General features: G+C 47.5%; 2 protein-coding genes across 4 annotated transcripts in view; one reads left to right on the forward strand and one right to left on the reverse strand.

The window, feature by feature from the left end:
- The window catches only part of LOC127596218 (uncharacterized), a 138,091-nt gene that overhangs the window by 24,793 nt on the left and 93,961 nt on the right, over positions 1 to 19,337 (reverse strand). The window lies entirely within an intron of this gene.
- arhgef25a (Rho guanine nucleotide exchange factor (GEF) 25a) overlaps positions 1 to 19,337 on the forward strand; it is a 51,696-nt gene that overhangs the window by 10,408 nt on the left and 21,951 nt on the right. The window contains exon 1 of one of the 3 annotated variants that reach the window (XM_052058430.1): positions 1,621 to 2,206. The exons of the other annotated variants lie outside the window; for them this stretch is intronic. Coding sequence (XP_051914390.1) covers positions 2,098 to 2,206 — 109 coding nt within the window. The 5' untranslated portion in view covers positions 1,621 to 2,097. Of the gene's footprint in view, positions 1 to 1,620; positions 2,207 to 19,337 lie in introns of those variants that run through there. 3 annotated transcript variants of the gene reach the window in all.

Consider the following 19,337-nt stretch of genomic DNA (forward strand, 5'->3'; position numbering starts at 1 on the left):
AATCCCGCCATTGTTAGTTTACTGTATGTTGTACTAGTGTGTTGGGAACTTGCATAATGGTGCCCAAAAGTGATGATCAGTCATTTTGCCAACTCTTCACAACCTTTGAAGATGAAACAACTTTGCAACTTTTGGTCATTTGTTGTTTTTATGGAAGACAAGGAATGAACATAAAACATAACTTTGCAGTGAACTCCAGAGTAAGGGAACCTCTCGCATCGACGCATCAAGCCAGCACACCTCAATGGTGTGCGATGCCTTTTTGTAAAAAGAAGAAAAAAAAAAGCTTCTCAGCCAGATGATGCTCAAACAGAAATAGACGTTGAGCGGCTTTGCTGCCAAAGCTATCAGGCAAAGTTGCCTGATTGCAGCCTGTCGGCAGGATGCGAAAATGAGATCACACTCTGAGTCACATCATATGAAATGTTTAGTTTTTTCCTTTCGCATGAAGCAAACCATTATGAAGCGAACCATTGATTGTGTCTCTAAGCACATGCTGTGTCATTAGCAGCCTTGCTATCATTTTGTGGATTATATAGTCAAGCCAGCTGTATCACTGTTTGCAATTCAATGAGCTGACCTCATTTACAAAGTTTGATGAGTCACAATCAAGTGCACGCATCTAAAAATGGAAACCCTCAGCTTCGTTTTGCTCAATCATCACAAAGCGGCGGAATGACATAACTGCCTGCAGACGGCCAGGCACAACACCTCCAGTTCTTGGTCAATGGCGTCGAGTGCAGCACTGCATGATTAGACCTTAACCCGAACCCTTCCGGGAAACGGGTAGATTCGGAACACCGCTTGCGACATTTGGGGAATTGTTGAAATGTTCGAGAGGACTTTTACTGTGGGCAGCCAAAGGCAATATAATCATACTGCGATACGGCACACATATCGGCAACGGAAAAGTGCTCACGAACATATTTATGAACATTATTTGAGACAAAATGGGTATTTTGTGTGCATAAAAAAAATGTTGGAGCTTTTTAACTTAAGCCCATGATAAAAATGGGAGCAAACACAAAACTGTTGCAGGGCAATCTTGTACATTGCGTGTCATCATCACATACTGCACCTTGAAAGCAGATCAGAAGTGGCTTGCTTCTTTCTTCTGGATTATCATCTGGGTTTGTATGTGTGTCGTAACGCATTACAGAGTCACCAAATTTGAAGATGAATTGTCGGGTCAAATGTGAGACACACACACACACACAAAAGGCCAACATCGTGAAATTCGAGACCACAGTGCTCGCTCGCCGGATTTACAAAGAGAAAACAAAAGCTGGCCGTGTTGAACTCTTGGCCTTGTACGAACGCAAACGTAGCCCAGAAAGACAGGCACACCTCCAGTAGAGCCAAAGCATTCTTGCATGTCACTTCAAAGGCAACTGCAGTATATTACACCTACAACCGAACATGGCTTTGCTCTGTTCACAATAGTGCGTGTCAGTGGGGCTGTCGCCGTTCTGCAGGATCAACTCGTGACGAGGCACTTTTCACTGCATTTGGAAAGAGAAGAAGCCCTGGACACGAGAGCAGACGGAGGAGGCATAAAAGTGAGGCGCTGAGAGGGAAAGAGGAGGTGGAGGCAGTGTTTGCGGTTTGTTGGTGGGGGTCGCACAGGAAGAGTGAAAACTAGGGGAGTGGGAACCTTATCCTGGAATAGCCAGTGAGGAGAGCTTGCAGACTCCACCCTCCATCCTCAACCCTCCCCTTACTCTGTCTTTCCCCCTTCTGTCTCTCTCGCTCTCTGGCTTTCTCCTCTGTCTCTCTCCGCTGAAGCAATCTGTCATTTGACCAGGCAGTTCACAGAGGCGAGCGCACTACATGAAATAAAAAGATTAAGCGAGACGGTCTGCTCAGCGGAATCTTTGCATGGCCGTTAATCTCCGACTCGCCGGATTCCTTTGTGGCTTCTTTTGTGGACTGTGGACGTGAACCGTCTGTGGTAAACTAAGGAGGAGGCCACACGGACCTGCTTTTTGTTTTTGGTGGGATTTGAACTTTGAGGGGGGGTGTGTCAACCTCCAAAGGGCGCGAGGGAGAGGAGCGCAAGCGGCGGACCATGCCCACCTCTGCTCATGGTCCAACAGCATGAAAGGGGGCCACCATCGCCATCGCCACCACCGAGGCTGCTGTGGCTGCCAACACTTGTTTCGCAAAGTCCTGACGAAGTGTGGCTGCTGCTATGTCCGTGTCAGAGGTCAGTGTCTCACACACACACACGCGCGCACGCACACACGCAGAAAGGCCTTCTCTTGAACTTGGGTCTTCTCTCCTCCAGTTTCTTATCGCTCCTTCCCATCCATCTTCTGATTTAATAAGTGAACGCTTCACTGCCCCCGCTCCTCCCACGAAAGCAACAGGTGTGACACGCACATTCCTCGGAGTGAGTGAAAAATGAGATCTCCCTCACATAAACCAGGCAGAGAAGCAACAGGAAAGGAGGATGCGCATTCCATTAAAAACCAAGCGGGATAAGTGTGTGTATGTGAGGCCGAGTTGCAAAGCGTTTTCCTGCTGTAGAGCGCGACGAGCGGGAATGTGCGGCACGTGGCTGGATGAAACAGAAGGGGGGAAGCATTCCACTGTACCCAACACACTGACCCATAACGTGCCGTATGTCGTAACGAAGCTCAGCAGGAATGGCAACAGTCAGTCCATTAGGTCACAGTGCAGCTCAAGTCAAAGCAGCGGGTGGCGCCGAGTCAGTGCTCTCATTGGACACCGCGTGTCCATGTCGTACTTTTCCACCGGAGGACACCTTTCGTCTATTTTCAGTGATCGCATCACAAAGAATAGAACGACAATGTCTCCTGGCAACATGTTCCAGCAGACATTGTCTTAGTTGTGTGTCTGTGCCATTTTACAAGCCTATCGGGAAGGCAGAAACGACCAAGCGGTGAGACCGTGCACAAATGGGGGTCTCGGTCGGGTGTCTCATAAAAAAAGTCATTAATATTACTGCCTGGCGTTCTTGGATAAATTCCATGGATTCCTTGAGTTTAATCTCTTATGTAATGGATACTTTTCCATAGCCTGCGGCTCCCCATTGCACCTTTTGCATGCTACCATAGCAAATGCTTCGATCATGATATAATAATAATAATAATGCATTTTATTCAAAAGCGCCTTTCATGCCACCCAAGGACACTGTACAAACAATAAGAAAATACAATGTAAAAATTTGTAAACGAGATGTTATATAAAAACAGGACATAAAATCATAAAAACATAGGAAATGGAAGAGCTATGTGTTGTAGGCAATCCTGAACAGGTGTGTTTTTAGTCGGGACTTGAAAGTGGAAAGAGGTGTGCAGTTTTGGAGGTCCGGAGGTAGGTTGTTCCAGAGCTTTGGAGCAGCGCGACTGAAGGCTCTGGCTCCCATGGTGATCAGTCGGGCAGGGGGCACTGACAGGCGGAGGGAGGACGAGGATCTGAGGGAGCGAGAGGGGATATGCATCTGGAGAAGGTCAGATAGGTAAGGAGGGGCCAGGTTGTGGATGGCCATATATGTATATAGAAGCAGTTTGTAGTTGATTCGATGTTGAACAGGGAGACAGTGGAGCTGTTGGAGAACGGGGGTGATGTGCTGGTGGGAAGATGTTTTTGTGATGATACGAGCAGAGGCGTTCTGAACCAGCTGGATTTTATAATGGGACTTTTGAGGTAGACCGAAGAGGAGAGCGTTGCAGTAATCAAGGCGGGATGTGACAAGACTGTGGACAAGGATAGCAGTGGTGCGGGGGGTGAGGGAAGGGCGAAGTCTGGTAATATTGCGGAGGTGGGAATAAGCAGTGCGGGTGATGGTGTTGATATGTGAATGGAAGGTGAGCATACTATCCAGGATGACACCCAGACTCTTAACCTGGGGGGAGGGGGACACGAGGGAACTGTCAATGTTGAAGGAAAAACTGTTTACTTTGGATAAAGTGGATTTGGAAGCACATGGAGGATATCAGACTGAAGAGAAGTTACTGCCATGAAAAAAATAAAATAAAAGGTAATATTTGGATGCCTTAACCCTCTTGATGTTGTTTTACAGTCCGAGATTGAACCTGGATACTGCCTCCATTGGAAATGCGCAGAAGCCTCTTTGCTTAACGAAATATGTGAAGCTGCTGGAGTTAGCCTGCTCATTTAGCGTGTAAAGTACATTTTGATGTACGGTTGCTACCAGTGGCTTCGTCATAGGCATGGTGTGGAGATCGCATCCAGTTTCTACAGTAAAGCAGCATCTATAATTAGAACAGAACATTACGGTTATTGTCGTAGGACAATTAAAGGCTGTTTAGAAGCTCTCAGTTTAGCAATTTAGGATAGGGACATAGATCCATTTCAGTGGCACCATCTGAAACCTGCTGTGCAGAGCATAAACTATTGCACTTGCAATGTAAACTGCAAAGAATAAATACAGGGGTAGTGTGGCACTCAGTGGCATATATGGAGGGAGCATATTATTATGATGTGGGAAACTCTGTGGCTGTCTTCATGCAGCATGTCATGATGCAAGTGACCCACTGGGGACTGGTGTGAGCCGACTCAACGTTTGTCATTTTATAGGACACTTATTTTATTTTTTACGGCTGCAATAAAAATCTGGAGGATTTCCAGTAAATTGTGCTGATTTATATCACAGTGATCACTTCTTCGGGCCACTTACAGAAATTTTCCTCAGACTTTAGTTTATTCCAAACTTACTTCAAATTTGTGAGTATTTCATTTTTAAAAAATGACATTCACTTACTGTATGCTCGCATGCAGCTGCACTGGCACCCAAGCTAAAGCACTAACTTACTGTTCGAGTCTTCTTTTAATGTGTGAACGTCACGTGCTAGGATCATTTTTGCGGGCAGTGAAGCTTGGTCTATTGGGCGCCGCCATGTTGCCAGATGGCCCAGTTGCTCCACTCACAAATCAGAAACAAGTGCTCCCTCTGTTGAGTTGAAACACTTTTTGATGTTATTCTGTTGTTTGAACACGAATAGCTGACTATAGAGGTTCACCGGACCTTCTGCCATCTCATGGAAATGATTTTAATTGTTCTGCCTGTCACCATATGTTGCTAGCATAGGTAGATGAACAAAGATACGTTGTACATTTGTAGTAAATAAATCATCGGGTTTTTTTGAACCAACATGGTGAAATTGGATAACTGTCCGCAATGTCTCTGATGTGCTCGCATGGCACAGTTTTTTTTTTAAAATATAATTTTTAAGCGTGATTTAATGGTTGGCTTATGTAATTTGTTTTTATTGTTGTTAACTTTCCCCGCTTGTGGCTATTGGTTTTCATTGTTTTATTGTTTTTTTTCATCATATTGTCTTGTGATTTATGTTCAATTTGTATTTATGCACAGCACTTTGTTTCAGCGATGGGTGTTGTCAAAGAGCTCTATAAATAAAAAGTGAGTTTGGTTGAGTGATGAGCCACAGCACAGTGGTAGGGAATCCTTGGTGTAGTTGTTTGGCCCCACTTCTCCTTTTACTGTTTGACTGCCACCACAGAGACAGAGGCTCTTCTTAGCAGCGGCTGCGTTTGTGTTGAAGTCGCTCATCTGCTTTGAGTTTGACCGTGTTGCGTTGGGCAACATCTCTGCTCTCACGACTTGCGATCGGGCCTTCGTGTTGTCTCTGCTGTCGGCCTGCACCATTCTGCCATTTCTTCTTCCACGCCGACCATAAACGCTCTCCTCCCGGGCAGTCTTGCAATCTTTTTGTCTTGCATTTTTTAAAACGCTCGATAATCTATCAAGTTGGTGATGTGCATGCAAATCCCTGTGGATCAGCTGTTCCTCCAAGCATCACGGCAGGTCACTGTCACCACCAAGCAGGCAAGGGAATGGGGGGGTGGGGGGCGGATTTTTTTTCATGATGGAAAAGCCAATTTTCCTGAAAGATTTGTTGGAGTCTCAGCTTGATTGACAAATTTATAAACTGCTTATTTTGGTGTTTTAATTAATCTGTATTACTCATACCCCCTCAGCCATGTTGCTTTCATGTAATTGGCTGTTAAATAATCTGTATCCAAATTGCAACGAGGTCATCATTATTTGTGTTGCCTTTAATAACGGTAAACAAAAGATCTCATCTTTTTTTCATTCGTCTCATTTTAGAGGTGGCGTACAGTGCATCAATCCCATTCATTTCTTTGAACAACAGAAGAAAAAGCCATTGATGCGAACAAAATTACAGTGCCCAGCATGTGTCATACCCTACTTCAGTATAATAACATGTACTTGCATGGCGGATGACACACACGCGCCACTATGCCACGATATGGAGCCTGTCATTCACACAATTGTGTTCTCAACTTCTCAGCACTCCATCGGGCACCTCAACTCTCATATTTTTGCGCACAACTTCTGGTCTAGGTTCAAGTAAGATCATGTTCAAACGGAGAGAGATGGCCGTGCTTGAGAGGAACAAGCAAATCAATACACTGATTCTCTGTAGCCCTGCTCTTCTTTGTTCCCCAATGTACAGAGACTGTGCAACGCAGGAAGCAAAAATGAAAATAAAATAAAAACCCAAACAAACAAACAAGAAAAGGAAAGTTGGCAAAAGAAAAAGATGCTATGAAATGATACGTTACTTTTTTTTTTTTAATGGACGGCAGTGGCAGCGTGCAGGAAAATTTAGTCAATCATCAATTTAGTCATCTGAACTCGACTCAATGGGATGGAAAGATGGTCAAGATGAACCGGTGGAGGGATGAGTCGAAGAGAAAATCAAAACAAAATGAGATTTGCACCGTTCTGCATAGCACACTGTAAAGTGAAGTCAGAAAGAAATGCATCTTTCCCAGATGCCACGATTCAAAGAACAGCTCTGCGTCATTATTTATTTACATTCCCCGACTATGATATATTTGGTGTCATTCTGGCTCCCGTAATATGTTGGTTGGCGTGCAAAGCATTAATAAGAGTCGCCAGAGTCAGTCTGTGGATTGAGCAAATCTAATCAGATTCAAATGCTCAGATTCGGAGGAGATGCTTTTCGTACTGCATATGCGCGTAAAGCTCAGACTAATGCAGGCAGCGAGCGAGCGAGCGTGCTCCAGCACCCCCCGCAAACCTTGTGAGGATAAAGCGGTTCAGAAGATGGATGTTGACTGTTCTTTTGATGGTGGCGTGGGCACCCGCAGCGGCTCCCCTTGTTGTCTTGTTGTCTGGTTGAGAGATGTTGCACATACAGTGCATTTGACAATAAAGTTATACTTGACACACACACACGCAAACAAACAAACAAACAAACGTCTTCTCTCTTCCAGCATCTTATCGCTCCCTCCCACTGTTTTTGGGCTCCAAATAATGATAACAACACAGTTCATCTAAAATTGCAGTGTTAGCCATCAAGCTTGAAAATCTGTTCTTGTGCAATCCTGCATGGACACATACGGACACAAACGGACACATACGGACACATGGACACAAAAAAAAACTTTGCGAGATCTCACAATTTTTTTTTTTCCTTCCATGTCCCCTTAGGGGCTCCGTAGACACACGACCTCCCTGCCAGAGGTAATAATTCACTAGAGCTAAGGCAAATGTAAATTAAGAGAAAAAACATGTTGTGTTGCAGGATGATTACATCCATCACGTATTCATCACATTGATCATCACATTTTACTACGAGTTCACTTAAGTGTTTAGCTTCTTTTTTTAAATAATTTTGTAGTTTCGTGGCACTTTAAAATCAAATATAGCCACTTTGTCAACGTCCCTGCGCAGAGTTTCTCAGCATCAAAGCTTCAAGACACTATTTCTTAATGACAAATCGATTGTGCTTTGACAGAAACCAGCTTTGTTGGCAAAAGCGGAGGAAAATTGTCCCGACAAAAACAGCGTGCCTTTTTATGTCTCCGCTGGAGAACCTGTTTTTCCCATCAGCTTATAAGGCAGACTCGAGACATTATGGAAAAAGCAACCAAAATAGCTGAATTGAAGGTATGCTGCCACATGCCGTGGCCCAAACTCATGTTCGGAGATATTTTTAATCTTTGCCCCTGAGCCCAAAGTGTACCTCGCTGTGCAGCCATTTTTTTTCATCGCCTCATGCATGAAGACAGAGGACAGAAGGAAAGGACGATGTCACAAGCCGGGGTTGCAGTCATGAATTTCGGGCTGGGTGTTGCATGATTTGTCAGTTTGGGAATTTGAACAGCAAGTGGAGCATCAGGATCTTTGCATTAGCTTTTTCGTTTGGCCTCCTCCTCCTCTTCTTCCAGACTGTCCGGCAGAGAGCCAATCCGCCGGTTATTAATGATGTCCTTCCCCCTTTTCACAATGTTCACTGTCACGCTCTTTTTTACTGTGTTTGTCCTGACTTATTTCCACAGCTCCCATGCAACTCTCCTGCAAGCTCCTTTCCTCTTCCTTAAGGCTTTATTTGTAAATGGGAAAAGGAGGCGAATGAGGGAACAAATTATGAAACACAGGAGTGCATTCCATACCTTGTTTAGAAAGAATTCTCCCATGCAGAGCCCAAGCCAGCAGAGCAGCCACTTCTTTCAATTATGACCCCACTTTGGCTCGCTGGATGATAAAATAAGTCGTACACATCCAGCGAAGGCTCGCTCGATGCATACGACTTTTATCTTTTTTTACTTTGCATCAACCTTTTCAACTAAATCTTTTCCCCTTTTCAAACTTTTAATCCATTTTTTGTGTACAATGTTGGAATATGATTTCCAACGGACTGAAAGCTGCAGCAGTAACTTGAGTGGTGAATCTCCTGCTCCTCTCCACACTTTTTCTACGAAAGAAATGCAAACTTTAAGAAAAAAAAACAGGCACATTCGATAAAAGTAAAGTAAAACATTTTTTTTTCTTGGAGAATTCTTTTTCTTTTTCTTTTTTCCAAGAACTAAGTGTGTTTGCTCTCTATCGTGAAAGGCAGCCAGAGACACAGGCCTGGAATATTTTTGATTGGGTGCCATGGCGCAAAGGACATTAGACATAGACGTAAAGGAAAATAAATGCAAGAAAATAGTCTTAAGTTATGAGAATGTAATCATACAGCGGGGGTCGGCAACACGCGGCTCCAGAGCCGTGTGCGGCCCTTTAGCGACATCTAGTGGATCCCTGGTGCTTTATAAAAAATGTTTGAAAATGGAAAAAGATTTGGATATTCGGCTAATATAGCTCAAATAGATATAGATACATGTTGCAGTTCCAAAAAAGGATAGCTGTGGTGTTGCTTTTTTAAAACGTACACTTTATTTATGCTTTTATCAGTCTCGAGAAACACAGACACGTCTGCGTCCGACTCTGTGCCTTCTCTCTTCACTCGAGAGGTGTTCAAAGACAAAGCCTCCGAAAAACGGAACGTAATGATCGCTTCACTAACACTAAGAAAAGCGAAAATAATGCACCAAAACAAAAAATAAATTCTATGGGGGCGTTCACAGACAACAAAGGGGTGAATAACAAACAATTCTGAGACAGTCCAGTCTCCTACATGCATACAGCACGTGTTACCTTCATTGTAAGTTTTATAGAAGGCTTTTATTTTTTTGCGGCTCACATATTTTTTATTTTTTGTCCTATAGGGCTCTTTCAACATTTTGGGTTGCCGACCCCTGTCTTACAGGAATAAACATTGTAATAAGATTGAGTCAATGTCAACCCTACCATAGGGGAACAGTCTGAAAACAAATTACTTGGACTAATCAGGTCATATCATGAAGTAACTCGAGAATACACCCCCCCAAAGATTTTTTTGTCCTTTAACATAACAACTCTAAAGACAAGATTACTTTTTGTTTTGTGGGTTCCTAATATTGATTGCCTTTCATGTGTGCATAGTTGCCACAAAAACTTTTTGCTTCCAACAATCACATTTCACATCGGAGCATCCTTCTTCGATTTCATTCGTTGTGTTTTCAAGTTACCGTATCTTGAACCCATTTCAGACCATTTTATCTGCAAATACCTCAGCGAGTGCACCGTATCAATAGGAATTCAAGATTCCAAATAAAAGTCCAAAGAGACAATATCAGGTTGCATTCAATTAGCCTCACGGTGTGTGAAGCTCAGCCATGTCATCTTTCAGTGTTGTGTGTTGAGTGGCTCCTCCTACTCAAGGATTTTAAGTTGTCGTATGACATCCTCCTCAAGGCCAAAAGCAAACGCGCTTTGCTCTGCTTCATGTGGAGTGGAACAGTCAAAGGCTGTGACAGGTGCAGAGTATTTCGAACGTGAAAGAAATCCCCCCTTTGTGCTCTCACTATTGTTTTACAAATAACAACAAACACGGCTGTTTCCGTACAAACGTTGATCACAAATCGCTGCTAATTATGACACATAAAAGTGCCAAGTCCTGTGTTTGTGTGCCCACGACTGCGCAGGGAGTCCACAAAGTCACTATTAGATATTTCACTATTTATTCCACAGAGTTCACCTGAATTTAGCAAAGCACATCAAATTATGCATGGAAAATTATGGAAATCGTGTTGAAAACATTGTTTGTCAACGTTCCAATGGAATACCAATACAAGTATGTTTTTTTTTTTTTGGCCATGTATCCCGGCTTGTCGAACGCCAATTTTTTTTTTCCGCGGCTGTCCCTCACGTTCTCCTTTTGGGTTTTGTTGCTATGGCGATGAACTGGGAGGGAAATGGAGAGCCATGGGAAGGAATGACAATATTTGTCTGGAAAGCCCATCATGTCTGACTGAGAACCGCACTCGTGGCGCAGCAGGGGCCCATCTGCGGGTTGATGTTCCAAGTGCACGTCTTCTCTGATGGCCTTCTCTTCTCATGCTGAGCTCACTTCTACCGCACGCGGCATCAAAAATGTGCTCAGAATGTTGACACCAGAGAGTCCCCTTCCGCCTCAGCGGTGCGCCGCCCGAACAATTAGACCCTGAAGTTGACAGCCAAATCCTCCACAAATTCCATCACAGAAGGTTACAGGTGAAGGCGTACTTGCATCTAAAGTAGTCAAGTCGACAATACGAATAATAAAAGAAGTAAAAAAAAATTTTTTTTCATACTAGAGACAACAGCCGTGTCAAAATGAGCCCCCTTGGCACACATGTGCAAACATTATTCAAATGGGTGTCAAATGAAGAAAAGTGATTACAGCGATTTGGGCATCTCTGGACAGTTTATTTGCTCTCCACTCTTTTTGAATTTTTTGGTTTGTTTTTCTGAATTGACATCTTCCATATTGATATGACCGCTAAAAATATTAGACGGTTGCATAAAACTGTGTTGCCGTGAGATACAAGGTTAATTTGTCTTGTGGCCATGCTTGAAGAGAGACACCGTTAGTCTGATGGAGCTTTCTCAAAAAGCCAACTAAATGTTTTGAAGTTGTAAATTATTGAACATGACAAAAACCGAATGTAACATAACATACAAAATGTCAAGAATGAAATGTTTTTTGTTCTAATTCAATGGACATTGTGTGGCTCATTCTCATGTGTGCACCTTGGTCACCCAGGGTTAGAACGATACAAACGTGCGCGAAGACAGCCACAACTCCTCAGGAAGCTGCAGTGATACGTGTTTTTCACACAACTGTTAATTTTATCAGCCATTTTAAAATGTTGCCTCACTTTCGGTCCCGTTTCAATTGTCCTTTTATCTCACTTATTCAACCTCATACCATTTTTATTTGCTCAAATTTTAGTCAACTAATTGTCATGCATTTTAGACCGAGAAAACATTGTATTTTTCTAGCTTTAGTCAACAAAAACTGTTCACATTTCAGTCAAGATAATCATTTGACACTTTTCCCTTTTTTTTTTTGGTCAGCGGATAATATTGAACATTTTCATGTTCATAACACACATTTCATGTTTGAAAATGCAGGTTGAAGTTATTTTGAATGAATATTCAATGTTATCATATTCATTCTTTTAGTTCAAATTAGTTTTTAAGTTGGCATCCATATGTAGGTAGCTGCCCAGGTGATTTTTGTAAACTAGTCTAGCTCACTTGCAGCTCCTAGATTAGCTCATGCTACTCTGATTGCTTTAATTAAATTAAACCAGAGTGCCCCAACCAGTATCGCGTATCTCAGCACAAATTCAACCCCGCACACAATTCTATCAAGTCGTGACTTTCACCACAAGCTAGTAAGTTAGGCAACATTAGTTTGCGGCCGGTGTAACGTAATTGTTGAAGCATTATAGCCATTCCTTTAAACCACCACCGAATTTTTGTTAACTGTTTGCGACCCGTTTCTTCAGGCTTGATGTTTTTTTTCCTGCTACCTTGTGCCCATATGCACTGCCTTCGATTAAAAGCAAGCACCAATATTTTTTTCTCCACTTCAATGTCGCACCCGACATACTTTACTTCTATGCAGTGGTTATTTTGCCGTGACTGACACCTCACCACCAAGCATTTTTTGCCGTGAATGAACTCGGTCGAGAGAGCGTTAATCGACGACAAGAAATCACATGCAATCAGAGCTTTTCTTTTGCTGCTTTGTTGGTCTCACAACAACATGAAAGGGTCCAACGACACACGTTGCAGTCTGCAAATACAAAACTTTTTTTGCATCCGACGGTACTACACTGGCCAAGCGCACTCAGACGACCGTGTGCGCTGCAGCCACTTTGGCGTGTCCTCTGGACCGTGTGCTCCTGGAAGCGTGGAAGTGTGTGGACTCCAAAAGTGGGTCACTAGGAGGACAGGAAATCTCTGCTCCCCCGTCTGTCTCTGTGCACACACAGACAGACACTCTTTTGTATCTGCAGAGGAAAAGTTTATCCAAAGTTTATTATTGCATCAACAACCATAAGGCCATGATTGAGATAAGTAGATTTGAAAAACACCCACTCTTCTTTTTTGCAGACTGAACCGCAAGCCCCACAGAAGGTTTTCACTTCAGCCATACCGACACGGAACCGTAGCCAATCCATTTCTTTTCTTTCTTCTTTTTTTAAAGTTTCCAGTAAACATGAGCTCCTTTCAAAAATGCGCGTGTCCACACAAAAACACTGTCATAGGACTAACAATAAACAGAATAAGAAGCCTACGCAACGTAAGCATACCTACCATACCACAACTAGGTATGTCAAAGGGTGCAAAAGGAAAGCGTGAAAGGACAAAGAAGTAGAACTTGTGCTCTGAAGGGCAGCCTCTTCAGATGGAGTCACTCCACGACCCGATTTAAAAAATGTCACGTTCTGTCCGAAGCGATAGCTATCGCTTCGTGCAGAACAAATGAAATAAAGGTTGGATCCCCGGAGAACAGACAACGAAAAAATCTTGTCAACGAAAAAGTGTCTTTAATGACAAAAAGAACAGAAAGAGCCCGACAGGGAAAAAACGGTAACACAAAACGCTGGTCAAATAAGGACCAGGAAATAACAAGAAGGGTACTCTAACAGAAAACGCTCGCGGAAAAACAACACGACGCGAGGAGGACCTGAATTTGGCGGAGATAAGAGCAATACAACAACTAGGAGCAAAACGCGAATAACGGCCGTAAGGCAAAAAGGCAACGGGTCAATTGACAATAGCGAGATCGAGCGCGGGTGCAATATGGCACGGCATGGAATTCTCCGGCAGTGAGATGACTGCCGGAGTCGCTTGATAAAGGCAGGTGATCAGCCCGAAATTCACAACAGGTGCGCAGTCGGGGAAAAGAAAGCCCGCCCCCTGCAGGCAGGCACGGAACGTGACAGTACCCCCCCCTCAACGGACGCCTCCCGGCGGACCTCCCGGTTTGGAAGGGTGAGCGGTGTGGAAGTCGCGCAGAAGGGACGGGTCAAGGATCCAGGAGCGAGGCACCCACTGCCGCTCCTCAGGCCCGTAGCCCTCCCAATCGACCAGGTATTGGAAGCCCTTGCCCCTGCGCCGAGAGTCCAGGATGGCACGAACCGTGTACACCGGGTCACCGTCGACGACCCGCGGAGGGGGCGGCGGCGTGGGAGGAGGAGCCAAGTCACTGGAAGAGACGGGTTTGAGAAGGGAGACGTGGAAGACGGGGTGGACCTTCATGGTAGGAGGTAGACGGAGCCTGACAGCAGCCGGGTTGATGACGGCCTCAACCTCGAAGGGACCAGTGAATCGAGGACCCAGTTTCGCCGAGGAGCCGGCCAGGCGAAGGTCCCGAGTAGCCAGCCATACCTTCTGCCCCACCAGATAGGAGGGGGCCGGGCGCCGACGACGATCCGCGATTTGACGATTCCGGGACGCCGTGCGGGACAATGCCGCCCGGGCCTCCCTCCACACACGATGGGCCCGCTTGAGATGATGCTGGACGGAAGGGACCTCCACCTGCCCCTCCTGTGACGGGAACAGCGGCGGCTGGTAGCCGTAGGCAGACATGAACGGTGACCGGCCGGTTGCGGAGGAGACGAGGGTGTTGTGCGCATACTCCACCCATGGCAAGTGGTCGACCCATGATGCGGGACGGTGGAGACACACACAGCGGAGGGCCGCCCCCAGATCCTGGTTGGCGCGCTCCGCCTGTCCGTTAGACTGGGGGTGGTAGCCGGAGGTCAGGCTGGCAGTGGCTCCGAGGGACCGGCAGAACCGCTTCCAGACGCGAGACACGAACTGGGGCACCCGATCAGACACAATGTCCGTCGGAATGCCGTGGAGGCGGAAAACGTGTTCGACCAGGAGGTCGGCGGTCTCCAGCGCCGACGGTAACCTGGACAAGGGCACAAAATGAGCCGCCTTGGAGAAGCGGTCCACGATCGTGAGCACGACCGTACGGCCCCGGGAGGGGGGAAGGCCCGTGACGAAGTCCAGAGCGATGTGGGACCAGGGGCGTGGCGGAACGGGCAACGGTTGGAGCAATCCCGCCGGAGGTTGACGGGAAGACTTGCCGCATGCGCAGGAGGTGCAGGCCCTGACGAACTCCGTCACGTCGCTCCGGAGCTCCGGCCACCAGAAACGCTGGGAGACGAGTTGCACCGTCCGGCTCACCCCCGGATGGCATGCCACCTTGGATCCATGCCCCCACTGCAGGACCTCCGAGCGCAGGGACGGAGGCACGAACAGTCTCCCCGCCGGACACCCCGCCGGCACCTGAACCCCCTCCAGGGCAGTCTGGATCCGCTGCTCAACCTCCCACTGGACGACCCCCACGATGCACTGAGCTGGGAGGATGGTTTCCGGGGGCCGGTCCCCTCCCGTGGGGTCGTGGAGACGGGAGAGGGCGTCGGGCTTGGTGTTCTTCGACCCGGGGGAGTAGGTGAGAATAAAGTCGAACCTGGTGAGAAACAAGGCCCACCGGGCCTGACGGGGGTTTAGTCTTTTGGCGGTACGGAGGTAAGCAAGGTTCTTGTGGTCGGTGTAAACGGTAAAAGGTTCCTTTGCCCCCTCGAGCCAGTGCCGCCACTCCTGCAAGGCGGAGACAACAGCTAACAGTTCGCGGTTGCCCACGTCGTAGTTGGATTCGGCCGCTGTGAGTCGGCGAGAGAAGAAGGCGCAGGGGTGCAGCTTCTGGTCGATGGGCGAGCGTTGAGACAGCACCGCCCCCACCCCTGAATCCGAGGCGTCCACCTCTACAATAAAGGGAAGATCAGGGTCAGGATGTTGGAGAACAGGGGGACTGGTAAACGCCGCCTTTAAGTCTGTGAACGCAGCGTCCGCGGTGGAATCCCACTTGAACGGGGTCTTAATAGACGTCAGGCGGGTCAAGGGGAGCGCCTTCTGGCTATAGGCCCGGATAAACCGTCTATAGAAATTGGCAAACCCCAGGAAACGCTGCAGTTCTTTACGATTAGTGGGAACCGGCCAGTTCGTGACTGCCTGTGTCTTGATGGGGTCTGCTCGTAACCTACCCCGCTCAATGATAAACCCCAGAAAGGAGATTACGGGAACATGGAATTCACACTTCTCTGCCTTGACGAAGAGCCGGTTTTCTAATAGGCGCTGTAGCACCCGCCTAACATGTTGCTTGTGCTCCTGTAACGACCGGGAGAAAATCAATATATCGTCCAAGTAGACAAAGCAGAAGATGTTGATCATGTCTCTTAGCACGTCATTTATGAGGTTTTGGAAGACGGCAGGAGCGTTAGTGAGACCGAAAGGCATCACTAAGTACTCAAAATGGCCTAGAGGGGTCTTGAAAGCGGTCTTCCATTCATCTCCCTCTCTGATACGGACCAAGTGATAAGCGCTGCGCAAATCTAACTTGGAGAAAATGGTGGCGGATTGCAATGGGGCGAAGGCGGAATCTAACAAAGGTAGTGGGTATTTATTCTTTATGGTTATCTCGTTTAACCCACGATAGTCGACGCAGGGTCGCAGGGACTTGTCCTTCTTTCCCACGAAAAAAAACCCCGCCCCTAACGGTGAACGCGAAGGTCTAATGAGACCTGCGGCGAGCGAGCTGTTAATGTACTCCGTCAACGCCTCGCGTTCAGGCCGAGACACCTGATACAGCCTCGAGGTCGGCAACGGAGCGCCCGCCTGCAGGTCTATTGCGCAATCATAGGGGCGGTGTGGAGGTAAGGAGCGCGCGCGGTCCTCGCTAAAAGCCCCCTTGAGGTCCCGATAGCAATCCGGCACTCCGTCAAGGCAGATATCCTCGGGGGGTGTGACGCGTTTATACCCCCCGACGGCTGACTGTAAACAGTGCTGATAACAGTACGGACTCCAACTATCTATTGCTGGGCGCGCCCAGGAAATTACGGGGTTGTGTACCCTAAGCCAGGGTAACCCAAGGATAATAGGAGCGTTGCGGGACCGCATTACCAGAAAACGCCGATGCTCGACATGGTTACCCGAAAGTTGCAGTTTCAATGGCTCCGTTCTGTGCGTAACGACCGCCAGGAGACGCCCATCGAGATCGCGAACCCGCTTTCTATCAATCAGCTCCTCCAAGAAACAACCCAACTCGGAGGCGAGCTCGGTGTCCATCAGACAATCGTCTGCTCCTGAGTCTACCAGGGCCCGAACCCGCCTCGACCGGGAGTCACCAAATATCTCCCCCTCAAGTTCCAGTCTGTTGGGGTGTCCCGATCGCGCGTCGGCTTGTCTAGGCTCGGGGGTTAACGCGCGGGATCGTGACTCACAGTACTCGGGATAGACGTGAAAAGATGATCCCGGAAGGCTGGTTGTGGCGTGAGGAGAGGTTTGGGTGTTGTCTCTGGTCGTACGACGGCTGGCACGGCGACTTCCTTCCTCTCCGCCAACGTCCTTGCCACCCAGCTGCATAGGTTCCGCCGCGGGTGCCGTCTCCCGGAATACTCCCCGATGTTCCTCACGATGTGGAGAGTGTCGATACGGGAAACGATTTCCCCCACGCTCCCGGCCCCGCTCCCTCAAGCGATTGTCCATGAGGAGAGCGAGGTCAATCAGCTCCTCCAGGTCGGTGCTGTGGTCGCGGGTCGCCAGCTCGTCCTTGAGCTGAGAGTTCAGGCCGCGTCGAAACAGTCCACACAATGCTCGATCACCGTATCCGCTCTGTGCTGCCAGAATCCGGAACTCGATCGAGTAGTCGGCGACCGATCGTCTTCCCTGGTGGAGGGCAAGTAGCCGACCCTCTGCCTCTCGGCCCCGCACGGGATGGTGGAACACCCGGCGAAAGGCTGTCACGAATTCAGGGAACGATGATCGGAGACTCGGCTTGGATTCGCTGGTCGCAATCGCCCATGACGCCGCCGGACCTGTTAACAAACTCATGATATAGGCCACTTTGGCAGCATCATTAGCGTAGGCAAACGGCTGTTGGTCGAATACGAGTGAGCACTGGTGAAGGAAGTGACCACACTGCCCATGCTCACCCCCATAGCGAGGGGGGTGTGGAAGCGAGGGTTCCCTCGACATAATGGTATGAGAGGGGAACGCTTCCGGGGTGGCTGGATGGCCCCCGGAGGAATGGGGTCTCCGTTCCTCCACCCGTATTAGACGAGGCTCGTAATCGTCGAGCCGATGAGCCAGCATGGAGACCGCGCCTCGGAGTTCCGAAATGGCTTGGCCCTGCTGACTCATCTGTTGCTCTTGTCGTGCAAGAGCGGACAATATTTTTTCGACATCTGCGGGATCCATGGTGGCCGGAGAATTCTGTCACGTTCTGTCCGAAGCGATAGCTATCGCTTCGTGCAGAACAAATGAAATAAAGGTTGGATCCCCGGAGAACAGACAACGAAAAAATCTTGTCAACGAAAAAGTGTCTTTAATGACAAAAAGAACAGAAAGAGCCCGACAGGGAAAAAACGGTAACACAAAACGCTGGTCAAATAAGGACCAGGAAATAACAAGAAGGGTACTCTAACAGAAAACGCTCGCGGAAAAACAACACGACGCGAGGAGGACCTGAATTTGGCGGAGATAAGAGCAATACAACAACTAGGAGCAAAACGCGAATAACGGCCGTAAGGCAAAAAGGCAACGGGTCAATTGACAATAGCGAGATCGAGCGCGGGTGCAATATGGCACGGCATGGAATTCTCCGGCAGTGAGATGACTGCCGGAGTCGCTTGATAAAGGCAGGTGATCAGCCCGAAATTCACAACAGGTGCGCAGTCGGGGAAAAGAAAGCCCGCCCCCTGCAGGCAGGCACGGAACGTGACAAAAAATGAGCGTATGCGCCAAATGCCGGCCTCGTGTGCACGGAACAATGAAAATATTTGTGCCGATGCACTTAATTTAGTTTGAATAAGAATGTTTTCCCTTTTTGAGTTTCTTCACCTTCAACTTCATCGTGGATTTCATTTCCACGTTGACACTCGCGACTGAAGACGTGTCGTCCCGAGCTTTCATTTCAGAAGAAGACTTCTCTGAAAGTCTGAAGGAAGCGTCCGCTTGATGTGCCAAGTTGTGCTTTTGCCTGCATGTGCTGCTCTCAGCATCCCAGGGGCACGACCCAGCCAATACTGCAGTGCAAAACACATGTGGTGGCGGGGTTAAACGGATTTATAGGGGGGCGGGGCTGGGCAAGATGAAGCGGGAGGAAAGAGGAAGGGTGGGAGACAGTCCAGTGAAGTCAACTGCCGGGATGCATGAATCATTGGTCTACAGGAATCAAATGTAATACCGTACACGCGTACACTATCTGAACAAAAGTATTTGGTCGCCCAGTCCTGATGGATAAAGGAATCTTTTGGAGCGTGGCGGTGGGAATTTTCTTCCATTTATCCAGAAGAAGATTTTTTTTTTGTGAAGAAAGGTCACCGATACCGACCATGAAAGAGGGCCTGCTGTCTCATATTGTGTGTTCTTGTTCATTCCAAATGCATTTGATGTGTCCAAACTCGCAAGTCATTCCACACCAAATTGAAACTCTCCATACTTGCTTCCAGTTTGGGCAGGACCCATAAGATGCTGGTAGGACTCAATTCAAAAGTGCATCAAGTTCCAGAAAATTGACATGAGGTGAATGAAGTCATCAGCAAATGCCAAAGCTCCCCCA

This window comes from Hippocampus zosterae, chromosome 2, assembly GCF_025434085.1.
Source record: "Hippocampus zosterae strain Florida chromosome 2, ASM2543408v3, whole genome shotgun sequence".
Classification (NCBI taxonomy): domain Eukaryota; kingdom Metazoa; phylum Chordata; class Actinopteri; order Syngnathiformes; family Syngnathidae; genus Hippocampus; species Hippocampus zosterae.